The sequence below is a fragment of the Vitis riparia genome, chromosome 14, assembly GCF_004353265.1.
Source record: "Vitis riparia cultivar Riparia Gloire de Montpellier isolate 1030 chromosome 14, EGFV_Vit.rip_1.0, whole genome shotgun sequence".
Classification (NCBI taxonomy): Eukaryota; Viridiplantae; Streptophyta; class Magnoliopsida; order Vitales; family Vitaceae; genus Vitis; species Vitis riparia.
In genome coordinates, this window is record NC_048444.1 from 4,841,968 (window position 1) to 4,868,463 (window position 26,496).

Genomic DNA, 26,496 nt, shown 5'->3' on the forward strand with positions numbered 1-26,496 from the left:
ATAATGGAAAATTCTCCAATTTTACGATTTCAACCTAAATTAAGGAACGGATGAAGCATATTAAGAAATAAGAATTAGATACATCTATCAATTATTTTCATGCATACTATCAATTTCTTAACAACATCCACTGTCTCAAACCATGCATGCTCCCAATCATGAGCCAAGAACAGCTCATGACTAAAACTAATCACAGCCAAAACATGCAACATACGCACCTGCATGCTCTATACTGAAAATAGGAAGGTAGAACATAAAAAATATAAAAAGATATGAATGATAAAACATTTTCAGAATCATTTGTTTCATAGTACATTTCTTCAAAAATAAATTATTTTTGAAGACACCAACCATAGACAAGGTACAACATAATTTTGAGACGTAAGGGTTAAGCAGATTGACTAAAAACTACATATAAATGATATAAAATAGGAAAAAAAAAATGTACTGGCCTACACGTACGGACTAAGGAGGGACTAAGGAAGCCTGATGACTGGTAAACACCTACTGCATTGTCCATTTCTATTGATAATATATATAGTACTGCAGAACAGAAGCATATTTGATCTGCTGCATGCACGCATGTCTTTGCTATTAACCAGTGTCATATTAAAATCCATATTATATACCCTTTACAAACGCATAAATTAATAATTCAGAGTCTGGAGGAACTTATAAGGGAGCGTAGATTTGCATCTGATTCAAGATATGTTCGAAATTGTCGGTGGGCTTCTCGATTGGATGTGTGTGCACCCCTTCATAAGTGGTCACCACAATGCTTTCATCTTTGGATAGGCGTTGCACCTGCTTCTTTACATTGCATCCCTGATGGGTACATCTGTAGTAGCTTCTGCAAACACAAAACCAATATAAAATATTTAGAGTCTATCCCCATGTTTCTGAGTGGGAACAAGTTTTGTATATGAGAAAATATTATATCAAACACTATTGTTATTGAGAGAAACAAACACCACTGACATGGGGATAGACTCTTAATTTGCAAATATGAAATACATCAGTGGGACAGTTTTTGTTTTCCAATAATGTTGATATTTGTTAGCCTGTTAAATTCTCCAAAGACATGATTACGTGAAAGATTCTCAAGTGTAGATAAGACTTGGTTCATATCCTAAATCAAGATAAGAAATAGACAGCCAAATATTCCATACCTCATTCACACCTACAAGCACAATTTAAATATTAATTATCTTAAATCTCTATTTTTATAAAATGATTCCAGAAAAGTAAAATAGAACATCATCAGAAAAAGCAATATATTCAGGCACCAAAATTAAGTTTACATTGTTCATGAAGATTTATGGAATGAATTCCAAGAAGCTAGTTTGATTCAACAACTCCAATGGGATGTGATCAAACAACAATGCCCATGGCCAAAGTGATGTAGAATATTCCTGGAACAGAACCAATCTTTTGCCTACCAAAGATTATCCTTAACTAAGATCAAGTAATTAGTAAAGAAAAATAAAAATGACAGGACATGGAAACTGTAGCTAATATCGATTGGGTTGATTACGGTCTTCAACTTTTTAGCTCCTCCTGGGTTTATTGTTATAATTTTGGCAAGAATGACAAGGGAGACCCATATTTCATTCCTAGGCAATTAGCTTTTGTAGCATGTTTCAGGCTCATCATGTAAAACCTAGAGTTCTCCCTAACGATCTTAGAAAGTTCAGTTTTGAAGATTATTGTGACATATCTTTTAATGTTATTTGTAGGTATTCTACTTTCGTAGTCTCCTTTCATGAAAGAAGAAAAAAAAAATTGTAAAACCTAGGTTCAATCTTATGATTTCCGTGATAAACCCACTGCGGTAGGCTCTTTTTACTCATCAAAATTAATGGACAGCTAGGCAATATATTTATATATACATCTTCAAGCATTCATCCCCAGTAATTATGGGGATTAAGGGCCTTAATTTGATACATATATAGATGATCCAAACGACAAAAGACTGTACATAAGAGATCAATATCCTTTTGCAATCTAATGAAAATAACCCATGTTTATGTATCTCTATATGTCAGTGCAATTTTAGTATGGGGGAATTTCACTTATGATCCTAATTTAATTAGTTAACAATGGATTGTTTTTAGAAAGTTAATATCAGACTAGATCATAACATGATGCGATGCAGCTATGAAATACCATTTTTTTTTTTTTATGCACCTAGATGTTCATGGATTCTCTTTATCCTCATGAATTAAGAAGATTTGCACTAGGTTTTCTTTAATTTTTTTTTTTGTGACCTATCAAGATTCTTAGATGGATTCAACAATACAGGATCATGAAAGTTAGAGGGAAATTTGTATCATCGTATGAATATATACGCCATCAACAGGTTCTACGTTCGAAGTCGGCTTATATTAGGGATCTCTACTGCAAAAGAAACCTATAGTTGTTGAAAAATTAATCCTTTGCCATGGCAGATTTCATCTCTAATTAATGAAAAGAGCCTTAGAAAAAAAATGAGGAAGATGCATATCAATAAAAGTTAAACTGCAGTAATGTGCCCTTGAAAGGATGCACGCAGAGCCCTATCCACCATGCGAGCATGCTCGCAATCGCATCACAGCAGAACCCTAGTCTCGAAGTGAAAACTGTAGTGAAGTCTTTCTTCTCTTGAACCAGGTTTCTCTATGCGGTGGAAGATTTAAGGGCTATGTTGCTTTTCAGCAAAGATGTTAGGTGGAGTACTCTTCTGCATGATCATCAAGCATCAAGAAAATCCCACTAAAAACACAACATTAATTAGAAAAGCTAAGAGGGAGAATTCAACTAACCTTGGAAATTTGTTGTTCTTAACTGCCTTTTGACCGTACTTCCTCCATCTATATCCATCATCAAGTATATCAACCTGGCTCCTGGTTTGAAAAGCATATCTGGGCTTCCTGATCTTCTTCTCATACTTCTTCTTACAAGATTTCACCTCATTCTCAGACCTACCAAAGCCTCCACTGCTCCTAGAAATGTTCTCGACTTCTTGTCCTGTAGGGACATGGATCTCCGTGGACTTCAACCCCAAGAACCCATTTGGAATACTGTGACCATGGACATTACCGAAAACATTGGAACTCTCCATGTTTAATGTAAAACCCATCGAAGCTGGTGGCGGCGCCGATGACGAGCAAGCGAAGAAGTTCTGATAATTCTCCATCAGAAACCAACCAAATTAATGTTTATGCCGGGAAGATGATCTTCTCCAAAGTTGTTTATAAAGGTAGAGAAAGTTGTACTACAAAGGGTTGAGGCGGCTCAATGGAAAATCCAGCTTAATGGAAAGAGATAGAAAAACCACGAAAGAGAGATATATAGCGTGGAAGGTGTCGTGAACGGCACGTATAGTGTCTTTGAGGTAGAAAAATAGCTTCATTACTGGATGTGCTTAGAGAAAGAAAGGTAGAAATTTGTGGCGGCTTCATCATTAAGATTGTGAATATAGTTTTTTCATATTAAAAAATTAATATTGGTGCACTTACTGCTTAATCTTGGCATGATCATCGCTTTATTAATTATTATACAAATATTGCTGGTGATGTTTCATGTAATCAGCCATGATGACCAAACGGTAAATTGAAAATTAAACTAGATCTTTCTTATTAAACCCTCCGAATTATTCTCCTGTGATCAAATGTATCATAAAGAAGAAATTAACTAATTATTTTTTTCTTGAAGTAAGGAATTTTATATATACGCGTATGTAGCCGTCTTACATGGGCACAGTGGATACTTAGGCCCTCGGCCAAACATTCCAGATCTCACTTTCCTAATTGACTTCCATGGAGTAGACACGGGGCATCGAGCCAGCCCTACTTCACATACGTTACGAACTTCATTTTCCATCACTCCCTCCCCTACATTTTCATTTGAAAAAAAAAATGCTACAAACAGAAGGAAAATTTCCCCTTTCAGATATAATATCCATATATGAGGTCATTACTGTATCCACAGATCAGATGAGCCGGCTGCTTATCTTTCGTTAAGCAGGTTAAAGAGAAAGGTCATTCCAAACCAAGGGATTTGGTGGGTTTGTGCTAGGCTGCTTCTAGCATTATGTTATATTTAAAATAAATAAAATAATAATTGTACAAGAATAAAGAAATAAAGAAAGCAAAAAAAGGAAGGTGAGGGGGAAGGAGAGCAGCACATTGATTTTGAAGTTTCTTAGGTGGGGTCATAAAGGACGAGTGGTGGGTTTGAGTTTGAAGGATGACTAGTAAGCTGGGTGTCTGATTAGGTCCGCGCAGCCTGTTGCTCCATTTGAAAGGTAAGAGTGTGTGTCGATTATTCAAACCTCATTTGAATTGTCAAACCACTCAGCCCCACAAGACGTCTGTCCTCCATGGTCTTTCTCCCCCATTTTCATGTTTAATATTCACCGGAATTATGGGGAAAAGGACTGTCCTATGCGTACACCCACTTTTTTTTTCATATCCAATCTTCGAAACTGCCCACTTCAAAGTTTTTTCGATCCTTTCTCAAATTTAGAATGCTAATGGCGTCAGAGTCACAGATACTGATCTCCATGGTTGTTCTTTCTCCTCCAGAGCACTTCCTGATCAGCTGCAACATGTCAACGGTCTTAAATGATGGCTGCAAGAGTTTTAGCACATGCCATTTTATTTATAAAAGGATACTTAGAGGGGGGAGGAATCCAGAAACTTTAGTCCTGGTGCTAACATGTAACTGTTTTATGATATTTTTATAGAACAAAAATCTGCTTTAAAATTTGATATGCGTTTTATTTATTTTTAATATTTTTAAATATATTTTTTATATTTTGTAATTATTCTTTAAAATAACCTTTAAAAAATAAATAAAATTTATTAAAAACAATTCTTTCAAATTAAACACTATATTTTTTATTTTTAAAAACACGAAAACAGTTTGCATTGTTTAAAAACCTAACAAGCACACCGTTCCCATGGTGTTCCATGGTGTTTAATTTTGTCTAGAAATCAGTGGCACCGTACACTTCCCACCCAAATATTGAGGCCAACCGGACCCCTAGTAGCTGGCATCGAATCCAGGAGCTTTGGCCTGTAACTTGTTGTTAGTGCCTTTGTGGGTTGTCTTTTTCTTCCCTACCGAAGAAGAAAATGTTGAAAGGTGAATCATTCATACGAGATATTGACGGAGGTTTAATTTGAAAGGTGGTCATTTTCTAAACGTAGTTGAATTAAATTCCAAAAGAGCAAGGACTAAAAGTTCCGTGCCATCATTTGCTCGAAGAAATCTTAAGAGAAGGGGAGTATTCATGAACCTTTTCCTTTCCTAAAACATGTCACTAATGACTAATGACTGCATATATATATAGCCAAAATAATGTAATTATGCCTATTCCTTCTTCGGGCAATAATTAATTAGCTTTATATTCATTGTCAACTTAAAATGACAGCTTTAATCTAATTTCAAATTTTAATATACATTGTCATTTTAAACCTGTCGTTAAATTAATTTCAAAACTTTAATTACTTTCACCAATATATTAATTTCAAATATATATGTATTTAGTTTTGATAAAATTATTTTCTTATATCTAGATATAATCAAGAAAAATGAAAGAAAAAATACTAAGGAAAGAGAAAATGAAATATTAAAATATTTTTTCACTATTTTCCTTAAATAAATGTGAGAAAATTTTGACAAAACTTTGTTCTTCAGTACTTTACTTTTCTTTCCTTCAATTTTTCCATAAACAATTAAATAAAAGAAATTGTATATTTTTTTTCATCTTTTTTTTTCTTCTCTATTTTTTTCTCTCAAAATTTTCAAAAATCAATCATAAGTTAAGTTTTTAGACTAATCCACTTAGAAATGATAGTGTACAAAAAATGAGTGAATGAAAGAAAGCATAATAGAGTTTGAAGTGAAAAATATAATAGAAGGAATGCAACTCACATGCCATTACTAAGAGTATTTATAGTACTTACATATAAAGGTTTTTGGATGATAGAGATTAGTCACAATCACCCCACTATAAAAGATAATTATACATAAGTTAACTTCTAACTAATTATGACTAACAAACAATCTAACTGAAATAAAAATATAAACATTGCTTTGTTTCCTAACATCCCCATTCAAGCTCATTATCTCCAAAGGACAATGAGTTTAGGGTCTCATGTAAAGAAAATGAGATATAGGCGACCTCCTCATGTTTAGTCCTTAAATGTAGAATAGGATTGATCAAAAGATAGATTACATTGATATTATCACATAGGAGTGATGGTGGTAGAGTCGAAGGCAAAGATAATCCTTGCAAAATATATTGAAATCCACTAAAACTACTCATGAATTTGCTAAACCTTTGTACTTAACTTTAGTTAAAGACCAAGAGACAACCTTGTGATTGTTAAAGGACCATAAGATAAGAATAAAGATAAACACAATAGCCAATAGTGTTGAGTTTATCATCAACGGCACCGACCAAGCTAGTATAAACAAGTAGGCTAGTTGAGGATCAGCTTGTGGTGAAAGCGTGTTGATTGCCCCTTTCAAGCATCAATGTATAAGCGTTAAGCCTTGCTAGTGACAATTAATAAGGTTATGTAAGAACTAGGATATCTTATTGATGAAGTAATTAATATCATGTATTGTCAAAGTGAAATATTCTAGGGCACCAACAAGACTTCCATAATGTGTGACACATGACAAGGGACTGCCCTCATATAGGGAAATTGGTGTACTAGATGACATAGGTATATGCATAGGCCAGCTTAAAGTATATCAACCTTTTTCTAATAAATCAAAAATGTATTGGCTCGACTCAAGGAAAGTGTAATCTTGATCTTATGGCCTCAATTCCTAAAATCATAATTTAGTTTACAAAGATCTCGTAGAGCAAAGCCATCATTGATAAAAGAAATAAGGTTTTGAATTAAAATTGAATTATTTATTATGATAAGAATATCATCTACATTGAGAAGAAGAATGATGATATCACTATGTTTTTTTGTAAACAAACATGGAATAATCTAATTTGGAACCATGAAAACCCCAATGAGGCAAAGATATGACCAATTATTTGATATATGAAGTTGGTGGAGCTAGCTTAAGACCATAAAGAGTTTTGTTTATTGTGCAACTTTTGTAGGATAGGATGCATCAATAAACCCTTAGGGTTGAATCATGAAAACTATTTCCTTTAAATCACTATTAAAAAAAATGCATTATGGACATCTAACCACTAAAGTTGTGGTATTGCATGATCTAATTCAAAATTTTCACCTAATTAAGCATATCTAGCATATTTTTTTCACAATGGCAGGATCATTATAACTAAATCCATTGAGTTCGCTGCCTTAGAAATTTAGAGAGCACTATGGTTAACACAATCCAAATAGTAGAAGGCTTAACTATATGGATAAAGGTCTTAAAATAGTCAACCCCCTCGACTTGATTGAAGTCTTTCGCTACTAGTCATGCTTTGTACTTGTCCATACTTTCATCTAACTTGTATTTCGACTTATATACTTGTTTGCAGCCAATTGGGTGAACACCAAGTGGATAATCAACTAAAGCAAGTATTATTATGGGTTAAAGGATCAAACTTTGCTTTCATTACTTTTTGCTAATTAGGATTGGAAATAATTACATGTTTAAAAGCTTTTGGTTTCTCTTGAAACTCAAAAATGAAGTTAGTAAAGGAAATAAAGGCTTTTAGTTTATAAATCTCAACTTTGGGGCTACTTTGCATGGGATGAACATTGGTATTGGAAGCATTTTTATGAATAATAGATCAAAAGAGGCTAAATCAGTAACTCATACTAGTTCAAGATTATTATTTGAAGGAATGAAAGAAAGCTAAGAGCTTACAACAAGATGAGATGAAGAATTTTGCACAACACCAACACCAATATTTAGAATAAACAAGTTTATGATGGCCAAGGAAGAGGTCGACTATGAGAATGATGGAAGAATAATAAAGCATGTTTGAGAATATTTTCAAAAACAGTTTTTAAGAATATTTCTCAATTGTTTTCAAGAACAAAATTTTGTTTGGAAACTTCAATATGAAAAAATAGTTTTCTTTACTTATTCACCATAAAGGTATTATACACATATGTATAATGAAAATTAAATTTCTCCAAATATTCTCCATTTTTTCAATTATTTCTTAACATGTTATAAAAAAAATTAAAACAATCTCAAATTTATTCTAAAAAACAACTTATTTTCAAAATAAATTCTAAAAAAACTATTAACTAAACATGGTTTCTGAGTGAGAAAACTATTATTGTTCAAAAAATAAAAAATTATTTTCAAGAATAGTTTCCATATAACGCAAACAAAAAGAATTTTGTGCTATGAGAATCAATAAGATAATAATGATTTCATCACTAGAAAAAACTACAATGCAATGTTTGGTTTTATAAAATGGAAAACCATTTTCATTAAAAATAACATTGTTAGGATAAAGCCCTTAAAATTATAACATGATGTAACAATAAATGGATTTTATCATTATTTATACACAATGATTCCAATTTTCTCTTTTACTATCCTATTTAGGCATTGTACATGATTTGAATACAATAGGAGTTGCACAAAATATCCATTTCATGAGTTTCGCACAAGTTGATGGCTTGTTATAACTAATTTATGGACTTAGGCAATCCATCTAATGTTATTATGCATTACCTCTTAATTAGAGGAATGACATGTCTTGGTCATCGGGATGGATTTCCTATGACGAATACACTAATGTGTATAGTTGTACATTGGACAAGACTTACGATGAATGATGACATTGGTTAACGAATAGTCATAACTTCACCAAGTTATTATTTTGCATGAACTCTCAACCTTGAGAGAATATTGAGTTAGTATTAAAGTTTTCAATGACTTTGACCTACAAATGAGACATTAAGGTGGTGAAATATTCTTTATGGATTGGGTTTACTATTGATTAAGGCATATGATAATAGGTATTATTGAGATAGGTATCATGATATCTTATAGGTTTGAGACAATATATCCCATTGGGTGATCCTAAAGATTTTTTATCATGAAATATGTGGTCACATTAATTCCCTTAGTGGAATTTGACACATGCTCTTAATAAGTTAGAGTATGTTAGTTGATCATATAATAAGAGGATATGAGACTTGAGGATAGTAGAGGTAATTTTAAGATATTGATAGGATTCACTTCATTAGATTAGGGACACTATATATAAAACCAAATAATATAATTATGTCCATTCACTTGCAAAATAATTAACTCTATATACATTTTCAACTTTAAACAATAACTTTAATCTAATCTTAAAATTTTAATTTACATTGTTAAATTAAAACAATGTCTTTAATCTAATTTCAAAACTTTAATTGTCTTCACCAATAGAGTAATTTCAAATATATGTATTTGGTTTTTGAAAGGTACCTAGGAAAGGAAAAAATTGTTAAATAAAATTATTTTCTTATATTTAAATGCCATTGAAAAAAAATAGGAGAAAAAAATGCTAAGGAACTAAAAGAGAAATACTAAAAGATTTTTCTCCCTATTTTCCTCAAATAAAGTTGAAGAAATTTTGAAAAAGGTATATTCTTCAACAATTTAATTTTCTTTTCCTCAACCTTTTCATATATAAACAATCAAATATGAAAAAAATTTATAAATTTTCTTCATATTCTTTTTCTTAATTTCTTTAAATTTTTTCTTCTCTATTTTCTTTCACTCAAACCTTTGAAAGATCAAATATTGTTTAATTTTTAGGATTAGTTCACTTAAAATTACCATAATGTAAAAAAAATGAATCAATAAAAAAAAAAAAAAACAGATTTTAAAGTAAAAAGTAAAATGGAAGAAATGCTACTCAAATCATACACTTAAGCCTACCAAAAAACCTATACAAACCCCCTTAGAGGTTTAAGGTTTCACTTTTGCATCGTTATCTTTCAGACACTAAAAAAGAAAACCTTAGTCTCTCTTTAGATAAGTCTACCATTTTCTTGTGTCATAATTCGTAAAAAGAGAGATTAAACAGAAGATCCTTGGGTGTACAAAATCTATGTTGCTTATAGTTTACTTCATCATATTGGATTAGATCTAGGAATATCCATATCACTATTATGTCACTCAAAATCTCTAGATCTACAATCATTATAGTTTTTTTTTCTTTTAACCATATTTTTCTCTTGTTGTTAGATCTAGAAAACCCTGGGAATAATTGCATACACCCTATGAGATCCAAGGCCAAGGAATGGAGTAGTCTAGGTTTCCTTATAACATGGGTGTACACATAGGCTTGGCAAAAAACATATCAACCTTTTCTAATAAATTTTGAACATAGTTGGCTTGACTCAAGTAAAGTGTCAATTATAATCTTGTGACCTCAATTCCTAAAAAAAGAATTTGGTTTACTAAGATCTCATAAAGTAACCTAAAAAAGCTCTTGAATTAAGACTGAATTTGTTCTTGTAACAATAATGTCACCTACATAGACAAACATTGAAGAATCTGATCCAGAATCAGGAAAACCTCATTAAAGCAAAGACATAGCCAATTACTTGATATACCAAGCTTGTAGAGCTAGCTTAAGAGATTTGTTTTGTTAGGATAGAACCCTTACAAGCATGATATGATGTAATAATAAATGAATTTCATTATTATTTATATTATGATTGTGATTTTCCATTCACTATATTATTTATGCATGTATATTGAGCATTCAAGCTTTCATCACTTGCTTTGCACATGACTTAGATGTATGAGGAGTTGTGCAAAAAATTCAAATCATGAGTTACTTGTAAATAGGGACGTCACTCATAGGCAGTTCATAAACTTGGGCAATCCATCTAAGGGTATAGTGTACTACCTCCTAACAAGAGGAATGACTTGCATTAAAGAGACTCAATTGCACTTCAGTATTCTATGTAATTACAACAAGACAAACCTTGGATTCGTGTCCTTCTATCCACTGCATGTAAACCCCTCGTGAACTGTTATCCATAATCTAACAAGATAGTGTTATCACCTATCAAGATTACCTCTTCAATCATTGAGTTACAAATTCACTTATTATGTGAACAATTAATATACTCTAACTCTTATGAGCATATGTCAAATTTCCACTAAGGAAATGTTATGACCATAGTCTTCTAAATTATATGTTCTTTGGATCACACAAGAGGGCATATTATCTTACTCTCATAAGATATCATAATGTCTCTATTAAGAATTTGTCACCAATCTCTATCAATAGTGACCCAATCCATAGGAATATATGACCACATTAGAGTTTCACCCATAAAATAAAATCTCTTGTTGATTTTGGCGCAGACTCAATATCCTCTTAAGGTTAAAAGTCTATGCATTATAGTAGCTTGGTGAATCGTGACAATCAATAGTCTTATATCATAATTCATCCTAAGTCTTATCCAATGTGTAATCGTATACTAGTACACTCACAATGGGAAACTCATCCCTACGACTGAGATAAACCATCTCTCTAATTAAAAAGAGGTGCACTATAGTTTCTACTAAATTGTCCAAATCTATGAGCCAACTATAAACAATTTATCATCTTTCAAGGAACCCATGATTTGTATTCTCTATCCAACTTCTAATGCATCTAGGTCATATACAATGCAAGTGATATAGACATGTATACTCAAATAACCAATTAATACATATGAGATAGTAAAGTAAACAAGAAACATAAATAAATAAATTTATTAATAAATCTAAAACTACGATATAATGTCATGTTTTATAGGGCTCTATCCCACCATGCACTAGTTTGTATGATTATATATTCAACAAAACCTATGGTGAGTCATGACATTGGCTATTAGGGAATTATGACATCACAAAGCTATTATATTGCATAAGTTCTTAATGTTGAGGGAATATTAAGTTAGCATTGAGGTTTTTAACGGCTTTGACCAACAAGTAAAAGTTTAAAGTAATCATATAATCCCTACAAATTATGTTACTATTGATTAAGGCAAGTGGCAACAGGTATTCTCAAGAAATGCATCATTATATCTAATAGGTTTGAGATAGGGTGTCCCTTGAATGGTCTTAAGAACAACTAATCATGCAAACTATGGTTATATTAATTTCTTAACTAGAATTTTTTTGGCATTTACTCATGTGAAGCTAGAGAATGTCACTTAATCACATAATAGCAGGTTGGTAGCTTTCAACTTGTTAGAATATGGCCACCAATTCATAATACAGTTGTTTGTAGGTCACAAACCTAAGCTTTATATCTCAATTTAATATAATAGGATCTTGAAGTACAATTAACTCTTTATAATGGGATGTTAAGTCAACTTTAAAATTAGATTTTAAGAGAGCCAATATTTTCCTATGGGCCCCAATGGTATCCACTTGATCTCATATTCCTTGATGGCATATTGTTTGAAGGATATTTGGGTTCTTTATTCATATGTACATAAGAGCATTTTGGTAAATATATAAGATTCCACCAAAACTTATGAATGGTTTTTATGAATTGGGTAATTAATTAATTGGAACTCTATAAGCTAGATTAAGTAATTCAAGCTCAAGATGGATTCAAGTCACTTAAACTCACATGAAAGATTATAAATATAAACCTCCTAAGAGTTTAAGGTAAAACACTTTAATTATTTTGTCTTCTAGGGAGAGAGAGAGAGAGAGAGAGAGAGAGAGAGAGAGAGAGAAAGTCATAGCTTCCATCCCTATAGAGAGAATTTCATCATTTTCATATGCTAAGTTCTAAGAGAGGGTCATCGAGCAAAAAATCACAAGGTATTGAAATCTACATCATCGGTCTCATTAATTAAAATTGATCTAAGAACATTCAAATCAAGAGAATATTTTTGAGTACTTGGATCTAAGTTTTATGATTATAATGCTTTTATTACCTAGATCTAGTATCCCTATGAAGTTAATTTCATGAATCCTATTGATTTTTTGGGTTTGGAATGAAGTAATCCAAATATTCTTACCTAGATAAAGGAAAAAACATGTTAAATCCTTTCTAAGGTTGCTCACTTTTGTGATGGACAAAAAGAGTAGGGATGGTAATGGGACGAGTCTTCTCGGGTACCCGTCTCACCTCACCGCTAATAGGATGAGTTTGAAATTTAAATAAATGAGTTAAGGGTAAGTTTGGGATTTTTTTAAAAAACTCAAAGTGGGTTTCGATATTGCCTTATTTTGCCTTTGTCCCACCCTGATTATATATAAAATTAATAATAATAATTAATTTAATTTTTGTTTCCTATTTTTAATATATATGATAAAAAAATTACTTTTCAATAAAATAAGTTATAAAAATTATAATATTTTAATTATTTATAAAATATATTTATTTTAATATAATAAAAAATTTAAATAATAATTTTAAAAAAGAGTTTCAAAAAATTAAAAATAAATAAATAAATAAAGTTAGGTAGGACGGATATGGGAAATTCACTTACCCATCTCGCCCCATCTCATTTAATTTTTTTAATGAGGAAATTATTTTTAAAAAAGGGGATTGGTTGGGATGGGGGACCCATTTCAAATTCACCTCATTGTCTTTCATAAAAAGGAGTCCACTAAGAGACTGATGAAGGAATATAAGATCATGTTTAGGAATGTTTTTTAAAATAATTCTAAAAACCAATTTTCACAATTTGTAGACTTGTGGACAATGCAAAAGTTACCAAAGTATTCTCCTCATTTTCAATTAGCTCAAAACATTATAAAAACATGTAAAAAAAAAAAAAAAACTCTGTTTGCATGACTTTTATTGTGGCATCAAGCTAATTTTCAACTAATTCTTTAAACCTTAAGAAGAATGAAAAAGTTTCACTTTTGAACACCATAGATATAGCCAACAAAAACATATACAATCATCTATGAATAATAAAAAATATTTTGCATCGTTGATAGAAACTAGAGGAGAAAGACCCCTTTAGTCTAAATGCATTAAACTGAATGGTTTTATTGAGTTTGATTGTCAAGCAACAAAAGGTAATATATTGACAAGATGCACACATGGAATTATTACTCTTGATTATACAAGGAAATATATGACTTTTAGCCATTTGACATGATGCACACGTGGAATTACTCTTGATTATGCAAGGAAATATATGACTTTTAGCTATTTGACATGATGCACACGTGGAATTACTCTTGATTATGCAAGGAAATGTACGACTTTTAGCCATTTGACAAGATGTACACATGGAATTTAACAAGATGTACACATAGAATTACTCTTGATTATGTAAGGAAGACTACAGAGACTTAGAATTTTGGAGACAATATAGGTAGCCAAGTTTGCTATGTTATAGAGTAGAAGTTTCAGGGTTTCAACTAGACAATGCGACAGGAGAGAACAAAAGTTGGTTTTGTTGAAGAAATTTTCTTAAAGGAAGATTGTCGAGGCCTTGCATATATCCTACAAACACTTAAAATTTACATAAATCATAAGATCTAAATTTTCTTTCCAACTGAATGTTTTTTTTTTTTTTAACGAATATACTTCAAAGAAAGGATTTTGCCGTAGGGTTTGTTATTGAGACTAAAAATCGAGAGAAGAAGGAAGAAATTGAGAGAAGGAAGAGGATGACTATGGAAGAGAATAATAAAGGGGTATTTTAGGTATATTAAAAAATTTTGGGTGGATGTGCTAATAAAATTAATGTTTTAAAATGGGTGTGTAGAGTAATTAGGTGCATACAAATATAAATTCTCTTATATAGACCTTAAAAACTAAACTACCCTCAATGATCTCACCTTGGTCATGGCCCTCATGGTGCACTCAAGACCACATGATGCACCCTAATTTCCCGATTGCTTAATTAAATAGTTCGAATGGAACCATTAGAACCCATAAAATAACTTACTACCATAGAATAATTTTATAAAAATTACATAATTAAATTTCACTCCAATAAAGAAGATTTATTACACTCCAAAATTCTATGAAAATTATAATAACAATGGATGAGTAAATGTTTTGTCGACAACCAACTATATCATTGCATGATATTCTTCGTAAACTCATATCCACACATCAAATTGGAATTTGTCATCCACCATCTGAATTCTATCTTTATTCCTTGAGTTATACATCAACTTTATTTCCATGATTAATTAATATATCTATGCCCCTTGGTATAAGTATCAAATTTTAACTTAATAGAATTAGGATTGATTTCATACATCTTATCTCAAGATTTGGTTAAATACACTTAGTTCTCATGAGTTTGAAATTTCTTCCAATACCTCTCTTATTTTGAGTAAGAAGAAAAATGAGTAAAAATAATAAATAAAAATGATACGATATTATATTTGATGAAACTTTAGACTAATGAAGGATAAGTGCATTTAGTTGAAACTTTAAGAGACGTAAATGGAATTAGCTTATGACATCATGGTTATGGATTAAGTTGTATCATTGTCCTTGAGATTACTCAAGAGAATATAATTGTCTTAAATTCTAACTTAATGGAATCATCCAAGTCAATAAAAATATATAATCATTTAAGGATCTCAGTCATATATAAATTATAAGTAATTATTAATTTAATATTAAATCAATGGTCTCTCGATATTAAAATCATGTATAACATAGTAGTTAGAGAAATTACATGTTTATGACATGTATCTTCGTAGGTCCATGTCGATATATGACTCATAAAACTAGCACATCTACTTCAAAATCCAATTCTAATGATTAAACAAATTATTTCACTTTATGGAAGATGATACATGACAACTTCTATTGAAATGTCCAAATTCATGACTTGTGCCTTTTATGCATCTTCACATGCCCAAACTATATTCAATGTACTTAACCAAGCAAAATGCCAATAATAGCAATGTTGAAATAAATTAGACATCTATAAAATCGAGCAAAAACAAATTATATTAAAATATCAGTAACTTTTATTTGTTCCAAAAATCCTCCTTTCCAAGGCTAATGAACAACTCATTTTCTTGCAAAATGAAATGAGAGCATTGTCCCTTATGAGAGTAGTGATTACCGAATATGGACTTTGTCATACATCCTCCTTTTCCTTATAATGTCAATCTCTTTAGAAATAATCGAACTTTTCTCGTGATTTATGTTGGCTGATCCTAAAAAATCATTTGAAAGAAATGTCTTAGGTTAGAAATTTCAAACCTTGCGTCGCATGTGAGAAAAGGCTGGAAGTCATGCTCCACGTGACTTGAAAAATGTGTCCTTTTTTGCCTTGGCCTACTCATGCCCAATTCCTCCTCTAAAACCAGGGGCCAATGAAACCATTCTTTCCTTTGATTGTTTAGCTTGATGGATTCAGTTGGCCGGTGGAAACATGCAATTTCGGTCTGATCATCGTAAAACACCTGGGTTTGGAAAGTATGAGAAGTACTTCTTAGGATTAACAACGTTTAAAAAATTAACACACGTAAGGAGGTGAGACTTTGATATTTTATAAGAAGAACATCATGATGATCCAATGTGTACAAATTTGAAAGTAGGTCATACGAGGGAGAAAGTTCCAGTCCAAGTTCCTGATGGGTGGTGGAAAAGTCTAACAAAGGAAGGCCAAATGGTAATGCTGACGAGGGGCATGCTTTGAAGGATAGGAAATGGAAGGTGTGAATATAAAACTTATTTTAAAAAAATTTAATAATATATCTTTTTCTAAATCCCACGTCATCCCAATTCTCAAATGCCCAGCTCTGAAAGTTTGAACACGTGCGTGCCCAACTACCTTTTTTTTTTTTGTAGCCACTTGACATGGGTCACTTGCTTGATGCTTCTACTTTTGATTTATAAAATTTGAATAATTGATGGGCTCTACACCTAAATAAACATTGAAGAAAATAATTAAAACAATGGACATATTCAGTTACAATAGAAGACATTCTGTCGGCCTCTAGTAAAATTAATATTATTATTTAATAATTTAAATTATATTTAAATTATTAATTTAAAATTTATTATTTTAAGTATTAAGTTTATTTGATAAAATTAATTTTAAATTATTAAATTAATATATTTATTCTTATAAATTATAATTAGAGTAAAAGAAGTTCGGATAACAATAAAAATTATGAAATAAAAAATATATATATAAATTTAAATAAAATAATTATTTTTATTTATTATTTAAAATTATTTTTTTACCGTTATTTTATGTCACATGAAAGTTACATGCTTAAAAGTAATTTCAAGAGTCAAGAGAAGGAAAGAGATACAACAAAAATGAATGGGGGGATTCATGGAGCCTCGATTTGGGAGTGGGGAGTGGATTTCTGGGAAGTAAAGCAAAATTCAAAGGGAGGGGAACTTTGAAAAATGGGGAACACACCCATGAGAGTCAATCAATCAGGCGGCCTCCCCTTCAAGAAATGATGATGATAATTGATAACCATGTTGGGGAAATTTGTCAAAGCATGATGTGTCGGACGGACAAGTAGTTGAGGAGCAGCCACGAGATGTGCCTGATTGGAGGATTGGTGTGAAGGGGTGATGGGAGTGGTGGGGGAGAAAATAAATGGATGGAGGTCGGGGAGATAGAAATTTACTTTTGATTTGAATTCAAGTGGGTCTAGATGCTTTGCGGAATTCAAACTATGGAAAGGAACTTGCAGTTCGTCCCCATTGACGGGTAACCGCAATCCACACGTTATGATTCATCTTCATCTTCAGTGCCATCGAACCCAACTTTCTTTTCTTCTGATTATAATATTCCGACATCCTTTTTATGTCATTTAATCGACTCTCCTGTTTTATTTATGTGCTTTGTGATGCCAAAAAGCTTGGAGGAACACCAAAAATAGTTGAAAATCTGGTCCTTACTGCTCACTACTGGGTTTAGAACGAAAAATTTCAAACCTCATCAATTTTGGAAATGAATCGAGAAATTCTACATGAATTTGAATGGACAGCGGCACAAACCCATTTCCTTGATCCTTCTCAAATATTTTGTTAGGATACATTTGATCATATTTTTATTTGAAATATTTTTAGTGAAAGAAATTTTTTTAATAGCCTTATAAGTCATTTTTTATGTTTCGTCAAATCTTTAATTTCTTTTTGAGAATGTTTTTTAAATCTTTAATTTCTTTTCGAGAATGTTTTTTAAATTAAAAACGTTTTTGTCAAATAGACTTTAAATATACTATGATGTAAGATAAAAATAAAATAATATATATTAATCTATATTTGATTGATTATGGGACACGATAAACATGACATCTTATCCAACTTCTTTCTTATATTTTTTTTAATATATATCATAAATTTATTCTTTGTTTTTTTTTTCTTTTTTATAATACTTATTTTAAAAAAACTGATTAAAAAATATAATTTGTAGTTAAAAAAATATGTATAAAATTATTGTAAAATAATGCTAATACATGTTTTATTGAATATATAAATTATTTTTATATACTGAATAATATCATAATAAATAAAAAAATTATATGTTATATTTAAAATTAAAAAATGACTTGATTTTCTTTTTTAATAATAAATATTATAATATAATATATATTTTATTTTAAACAAATATCGAAATATTAAAACATGTGACAATTATTCAAACAGAATAGTCTTACCCTTCACCATCAATCAACTAATCTCTAATGAATTTTTTTACCCAACTTCACCATCAATCAACTAATCTATGATGAAATTTTTTACCCATTTCCCTGTCAATCAACTAATCACGAATTTTCCATCGACCATGGTCCTTGTTTTTATCACAATCAAACAAGAGACATTGATTTTCCTGGCGGATTCTCACAAGTTTTTGAAACTATGCATCTAGCACGCCTACAAGAAGAAAAAAATTGAAAATCAACTGTCATGGTGCCCTTTTCATCCCAACCCCATATGCTGCAAGTTGGGGTAGGTATGGTGTGTGTGCTTAGCAGGAGAAAAACAAAAGCAGCAATGTCTGGTTTCACACCTCTGAGGCTTGTTTCAAGATCAGGCCATTCATCTATTTCAATTTTATTGCTGGATGTGTTCATAAATAATTGGTAACAATGTAACCATGAAGGTGCTAGAACATCAGATGAACTGCCATTGCAGAGTAATCAATGAAATTTGGAGGCCCCAAAATTATTACAGATCATAACAGATGTTGGACAATTGCAGAGTATCTGAACTAGTATTCAACACAAGTACTTGAGGTCGACACATGATTCCTACTGCGCTTTCCTGAAGATGTGCTGGGAAAATATGAATCACATATAAGACCTCATCCTCGGCCTTACCAGAGACTGAGCCCCATCAACAAATATGGTGGTCCCAGTCATGTACCGCGACCCATCACTGACTAAATAGATGACTGTCGATGCCAGATCATTTTTGACATCAAGCCACCTGTGGAGTGGTGCTGCGTCTTTCACCAACTTCTCTGCCCTCTCCTTCCCAACTGACAATGGAAATTCATCATCCAAGTGCAAGCCACGGGCAATTGCATTGACCCTGATCTGGTATTTTCCAATCTCCAGAGCTGCATGCTGAAAATAATAACCAGAGATATCAATACAAATAACGCTACTGAAGAAATTGATGATTTAGAAAAACTGCAATTTTTTTCCCATGTGTTATAATGATAAAAGGCTAGATTATATCCAAAACAATCAGGGATTCTTAATCCTACTGCTTAGTTTCTTTTGCAAATTACAACCTTAAGATACAATACAAAGCATCATAGGTGGTATTACAAATGGGTGTTGAGGCCCATGCCTCAAGGTGTTGCTTAAAGGTAAACCCAAAATCACCTAGAAACAAAACCTTAGAAGAACATCCCACAAGATTACAACTTCAAAATGTAAAGACTTGTGCCAATTGCAGACTCAAGAGTTTGAGGCTCAAAAGGATTTATTTTGTGGTATTCCACATCAGTTAGGAGAAGTTTCTCACACTATATATGTAGTGGGCTCAACTTAAACTTAACTGAGTAAACATGTATTAAAGCCTTGAAGACCATTGGGCTTAAAGCCTTTCATATTCTCTTCTTTTTTTACTTTCCTTCGGAGGTTAAGAACACTCCCTCTGTGTTCAGGTATGGATACATGCACATGCCCTTAAACCTGCATATTCACATAGGACCTATACATGCAGGTCTGTTTGAGATTTTACACAGTGATGGTGCCAAAAATATGACTGGCATGTAGTGCCAACAATTAAACCCAGTACCAGTATCTAGTACTGAACTACTTACCATGTAATTCTATTATATATGCAATTAATATACATACATAATTTTCATACTTGCAAAACCTTATCTGACCAGAAAAACCCGATTCTTACAAAAGATTACACTCTATGTAGATGTACAACCAAAAATACAAAGAAGAAAATTCATGTTGTAAAGAACTTGCTCAACCTGCCACTCTAGTCCCCTAAAAATCCAAAAGGCACCATTCCATATTAACAAAGGAACCAGCCACATTCTGCTCTTTTTTATGCAGCAGAATTACCTCACAGCATCCTAACCATCAGCTGGCTGAGATAAGTTTTACACCTTAGTCTCATGAAACTGACCCTCAAACCAAAATGCCAGCAGAACATTTCCCAAAAGAATCCCCCCAACCAAATCCCAATTAGCAAGCATACCTAACACTTTCTTTGCTCTCTTGGTGCTTGCCCAACCAACAAGTTTTTATGTGAGCAAGGAACCTAGGTGCATGCCTATGCACCATTCAAAAGTTCAGGGTAAGAAGACAACTCAACACAACTAGGTAGCTAAAACAAGCTTCAAGCATCTTAGAGCATCCTTGCCTACCACCGGACACTGATGACAAGTCTTATGAACTTTACATTCAAAATCTATATATGTTGACGAATCATAATCACAAAGCAGCAACTCATCCGAAGATTGAATGATCGGTAAACAAAACAGTTATTTTAAACAAAATGGATGAGCATGGTCAAGTGCAAAGGAAGCTGATTGGAGGCATGTAAGGATCCACTACAAACTCTAGAACAACTAAGGGATCCTATAATCTGCTAAGGTGCCAAGTATAATATTTCTGTGTTGCCCAAGAGACCCAATGCTTCAAGCAAGAAAAGCACACATGAACAACCAAAATACTGAAATAACCAGGTTGCAAAGCCACATAGCATAAGAAGATGAAATCACGTTCTTTTTTTTTTTTTGGATAGGCAACAAGATGAAATCACACTGTTCCCTGTGAAAGAAGGCTTTCCAAGTGCAAACAATATCAACACACAAATGCTCAGTCTTCAAGATATTTAGAAATGTTCATGTTCATTGCTATCGATAGCCTGTGAATATTAATCTTAAGGGCGAATGTATTATGATTGGCAGGAAATTCTTGGCAAAGAATAGGAATATAAATAAAAAGGATGAAAAGATCACTTACCCTAACTAACTGCTGCACCCCTGCCAAACAAGAACCATAAGCAGCAGCCCCCTGATAGAGCCCCCTCTCGCTGCCAATTATGGAGGACAAAAATACAATGGAACCTCCTGACTTCTGCTCCTTCAATCTTTTGCCAACAGCCTTTAAGAGGTACCATGAGGCCATGAAATTTATTTTCACGATCTTTTTGAACTCATCTTCAGGTAAATTCAGAGGCTCTTGCATTTTCCCTATTTGAAAAATAAATAAATAAATAATGATCGTAAATTATTATTTCATACTAAAATTCACTAAATACCCACCACCCAGGCTATGTTTGGTTTCTTGGAAAATACTAAGAAACATAAAAATAAAAAATAAAAAATAAAAAGAGTGGGAGAGGAGTATCCATTGAATGATCAATTTTTTATCTGTCTGATTTCTGTTTAAGTGGAACAGTAATACATGGGTGTTCGTTGTAATTCAGCAGGAGTTTTAGACAAACCTTCGTAAGAGTAGCAATGAACCAAAGCATCCAACTTGCCTAGCAACATCGTTGCCCTGCCCACTGCCTCATCAAAAACCGATTCCTTCTCCTCTTCCATATCCATTCCGACCACCTCCACTGGAGCGGCACCCTTTATAGAACCCATTATTTCCTCGGCAATTTTCCGAAGAGCGCTCTCGTTTCCCATCAAAACCAGCCTAATTATCCAAAAAAAAACAAAAACCAATTGTTCACATGAAACTAATTTCAGGAAACCAAATCAACAAGAACAGAGTAAGACGAACCTGCAACCCCGCTTTGCTAAATGGAAAGCAATGTTCGCCGAAATCTCATCCCCATTGGAGGTCACCAAGACCTTCTTCCCTTGATTCTCCATTCCCAAAACCAAAATTGATCCTTCTTTTTTCCTTTTTTCTTTTGGGTTTTCCCCTCTTCAGACACCTCAAAGGCAAACAGAGACGAAAAGTGGGTTGAAGGGATGTGTTTAATAAGGATGAGCAGGTTTTTCTGCCTTTTATTAAGAGACGAGGTGGGAAACATTGCACCATTCAATGGGAAAAAATATATATATAATAACCCGAAACTAACAAATAAAGAAAAACCATGGCTTGATCCGCCAACCTCGCTTAAAAAGGAAGACCTGCGTGGAGAGGACTGTAGCGAAGGGGCTGGCCCACCCCCAACCCCAATCCCCACGGCGACCACCGCGTAATTACTGTGGGCTTCGGTGGTTGGCGCCAATTAATAACTGGACCCTGTAAATTGTAATCTTTCTTTGCTTTATATCCAAAATTTGGTACCTTTTGGTGGCTTAACCTACTAAATGCATCTTACAATTAATTATGATTTAAACATTTGACCAAGTTTGACCGGTGCAGGTGCCGCCCCAAAGTTCTTTCTTTACAGTTTACACTAAAAAAGAAGTCTTTTAGCAACGAGTTTTACACGTGACTCCACACAAGCTAGGTGGGAACTGGGAGCCAGCCACTTCGGCCGGATTCACCCACCTTTTCCGACCATTACTTAAAATGGTGTACTTTTTTTACCTTAATCTCAAGTATAGACTTTTTCTATTAAGTCAAAAAATAAATATTATTTTGTTTTTAGCTTTTTTTTTCTTACATATTATTTATTTTTTATTAAATAAAAAAATAAAATATTTAACTTTTTACTCAATGTTAAAAATAACCATTTTAAAATAATCAAAACATAACCTCATAATCATCTTCCCGTTAGTATTTAATAAAAATAAAATAATAAAAAATAAATCATTTAATACTTAATATTATTAAATTATATTTATAATTAAGCTAAATTAAGTTTTATTTATATTTAAATTAAAAAAAAAAAAAAAAGACACAAATAAACAAACACCACATCTTTTCTCAAAAAAATTCATATTTGATCTTACAAAAGAAATGATGGTTGTTTTTCCCATTTCTGTTGTATTGTCATTTTCCCTTTATATCAAATATTGCTACATTTGTGTCCTCCATGTGCCTCCATGTGCCTTGGGTATCATCTACAAGAGTTTCAAATTTTATAACAACCTACTGCTTATAGTTTTTCTATTCCCAATTGTGTTAGAAATTTAAGTCGTCTAAATTTAAAAGAGTTATTCGATAAAGAGTTTGTTTGATAAATCAATTTAATGATTTGACTTGATTTGATTTAAAGTCTGTTTAATATTGATTCAAGGAAACGTTTTTAATTTTTTTAATTGTTAAAATTTTTTATCTTTTAAGTGTTAGAAGAGTTAAAAATACTTTTTAAAATTACTATCAAACGATTCTTAATAACTTAATTTAACTCATTAATTATATTAGAGGTGTTTGATAAAATAACTTGACATTAACTATTTTTAATTTTAAATGTTAAGTCAAAATAGTTAACATATTTATAATTTCAAATCATTTTTGTCTCCTTTATTCATACTAATAAGAGTATATTTTAGAATTATGATTCCATTTTTTTATAATAAATTTTTTATAGTTATATTATGTACCTAAAATACTTTAAATATGGATAATTTATAAATAAATTTATTATTTAAAATTAATGAAAGAAATATGAATAAAAATCAATGAGGATAAATATTAATTAAAATTAACAATTATAAAAATGTGAATGTGATGATTAACAATTAATTAAAATATTTATTTTTTATAAATATTTAAAGTATTTACAATTAATTTTTTTAAAAAGGGAAAAAATTTTATTTTTATCAAAATGAGGCTAAAGAATGATGAAAAGTTAAAATTTTAAATCCAGGTTTTTAACAATCTTTTTAATCAAATAACTTTAAAACAAAATAATATATAAGAGTAATCATTGTAATTTTATATTTTATTTTTTAAAAATTCAGAAAAGAAAAAAAATATATCATATTTGTTGAGAGGTGCTAAAACTGCAGGGAAGATAACCTTCTTTCCTTGAAGTGGAAATACCATAGACGTGTTTGAAGCACACAAGATTTAGAAATCAAATTGATTTGAAATTGAGTGTTCAAATTGATTTGTCTAAATTCTAGAAGGATTTTCTCATGCTGCAAACCAAATTGATTTGAGACTGAGAATTCAAATTGATTTGGGTAAATTCTAGAAGGATTTGCCCACAATTTAGTGCCAACCCATTGAAGGATTTTCCTATGTGAGAAAATGTTCCAAAATTAATCATTAATATCTAATTACTGAGGTTGATTTGGTGGGCTTTGAAGCTATCCAAAACAGCCCATTGCATTTAATTCTTAAATTGATCCCTATGCAGATATATGTATGTGTATATATATTATACATAACCATATGCACGAAACTCATAATGTCTAGTGGCTCCATGCAATGGAAAATCTAGAACTTGAGATTTTCTACATCAAAAATATTTTTCGATTGGCTTTTGACCTTTCATGCACAACTTAGGTGGAGGGCACTAGTTTAGAATACGATTAATTCGATATAGGCTACATGAGCCCCAAGTAATTTACTAGATAAATCGAGTATTTTTTTTTATCAACTTTGATAAATAAAGAACGACTATAATTTAAAATTTAAAATTAATTGATTAAAATTAATAAAATAATTCTCATATTTATGAATTTAATATTTTAATATTTTTATTTAAAAAGTAATTTATTTTTTACATAAATAATTATTTTAAGTATTTACATGTAAATTTTAAAATAAATTATTATTTTTTAAAACTAAAGATATTTTTATCAAAATATAATTAAAAAATGATGAAATATTAGATTTTCAAAATTGAGTTTTTATGGCCTTTTAATAAAATAACCTTGTATTATTTAATAGAGCTAGTGATTCGGGTAGATAGAAGTAACGGACCATGGGCGGCTAGAAGTTTCATACCTTTATGTGTGAATATAATATATGGTCAGTTGCTCAATCCAAGACCGTAGATTTTGACCATTTTGGACAGCGTAGGCCCCGCACATGGCAGACAAAGGACCTTTCTATATCTAGTCATTCACATGATAAGTGTGGGGTTGATTTATTAAAATATATATAGAAAAAAATTTAAGTTGCTGAATTGGTTGCATTTAAATAAAAATTTATTAAAATACAAAACATAATTATGATATAAATAAATTGTTGGTAAGTGTCACATATTCTTAGTTAGTAAAGATTTATTTTTTTTATAAATAATATGGTATAAAATATTTATTGAGTTTATATATTATTATAATATTAGATTTTTTTTATAAGATAAATAAAGTTTTTGGAAATATTTTTATAAATATTATAGGTTATGAGGAGAAAAATGTTATGAGATGGAGATAAACTTGTAGAGATTATATAAGGTTAATAAAGATTTGAAGAAGAATAACGAAAAGATTTATGATTTAGAACATAAATACAAAGAGTGAGAAATATAGAATGTTTTGGAAACTCAATAAGATGAAGCGAGAGGACTTATGATTTAGGGTATGAATATAAAAAATGGGGAAATATAGAATATTTTGAAAACTTAATAGTTATATCTGATTCTATTTTCTATAATATTTTCAATTCTTCGGTGGAATAATTTTCCCTAATACGTGGATGTAGGTATGATTTGCTAAATCATGTTAAAACCCAATACACTTTTTTATTGATTATTTTAATTCAATAAATACCTCTTTTAACAATAGTCAAATTACACTATTTGAATTCTTACTAACTAGTCAAAATTTGAATTGGATAATTGGTCCAAATAGCTAGTTATTTCGCAAAACCCGTGAGATTTATAAAATTAATTATTATTTATAAATAATTTTCAATGTTATTTATCTTTTGATTGAATAAAAAATAAATAAAAATATTTAATTTTTTTTATATTAATATCAATCAACATAATTAAAATGAATTTTTTATATTTAATTAAATAAAAAAACTAAATTTTTTAATTTTTTTGAATTCAATTAAAAACCGAACATCTATCGCGAATTAAATGAAATTCATTGAGTTTGAAACGTTGAATTTGTCTATATTTTTAATATGTTGTCGGATCTCCATGTGAGCTTGCGCTATGTGCAGAATTTTTTTATTTTTTTATTTTTTATTTATTTTTTAATGAAGGGAAAAGGACTGCTATTGGAGCCCGACATCATGGTCCATCACCATTAGATTTATGTTTAGTTATTTTATTTTTATTAAATTAAAAAAACACCA

At 31.1% G+C, this 26,496-nt stretch overlaps 2 protein-coding genes across 2 annotated transcripts; both read right to left on the bottom strand.

The window, feature by feature from the left end:
• Positions 1–320: 320 nt before the first annotated feature.
• LOC117929955 (probable WRKY transcription factor 75) lies at positions 321–3,283 on the bottom strand. The gene is made up of 2 exons (XM_034850402.1): positions 2,802–3,283; positions 321–850 (listed from the first exon to the last, which is right to left on the bottom strand). The coding sequence occupies exons 1-2, from the start codon at positions 3,173–3,175 to the stop codon at positions 673–675; spliced, it is 552 nt and encodes a 183-aa protein (XP_034706293.1). The 5' UTR covers positions 3,176–3,283; the 3' UTR covers positions 321–672.
• Positions 3,284–18,926: 15,643 nt separating this feature from the next.
• Positions 18,927–22,424, bottom strand: LOC117929538 (levodione reductase). The gene is made up of 4 exons (XM_034849849.1): positions 22,120–22,424; positions 21,833–22,032; positions 21,349–21,578; positions 18,927–19,476 (listed from the first exon to the last, which is right to left on the bottom strand). The coding sequence occupies exons 1-4, from the start codon at positions 22,209–22,211 to the stop codon at positions 19,198–19,200; spliced, it is 801 nt and encodes a 266-aa protein (XP_034705740.1). The 5' UTR covers positions 22,212–22,424; the 3' UTR covers positions 18,927–19,197.
• Positions 22,425–26,496: the final 4,072 nt, after the last annotated feature.

Excerpts from the sequence above, each read along its gene's own strand:
- LOC117929955 (XM_034850402.1), bottom strand. The coding sequence starts at position 3,175 with ATGGAGAATTATCAGAACTTCTTCGCTTGCTCGTCATCGGCGCCGCCA. Across the intron at positions 851-2,801 it reads AAGAACAACAAATTTCCAAG|AAGCTACTACAGATGTACCC; the intron begins GTTAGTTGAATT and ends TTGTGTTTGCAG.
- LOC117929538 (XM_034849849.1), bottom strand. The coding sequence starts at position 22,211 with ATGGAGAATCAAGGGAAGAAGGTCTTGGTGACCTCCAATGGGGATGAG. Across the intron at positions 21,579-21,832 it reads TCATTGCTACTCTTACGAAG|GGAAAATGCAAGAGCCTCTG; the intron begins GTTTGTCTAAAA and ends TTTTTCAAATAG. Across the intron at positions 19,477-21,348 it reads GGGTGCAGCAGTTAGTTAGG|CATGCAGCTCTGGAGATTGG; the intron begins GTAAGTGATCTT and ends TATTATTTTCAG.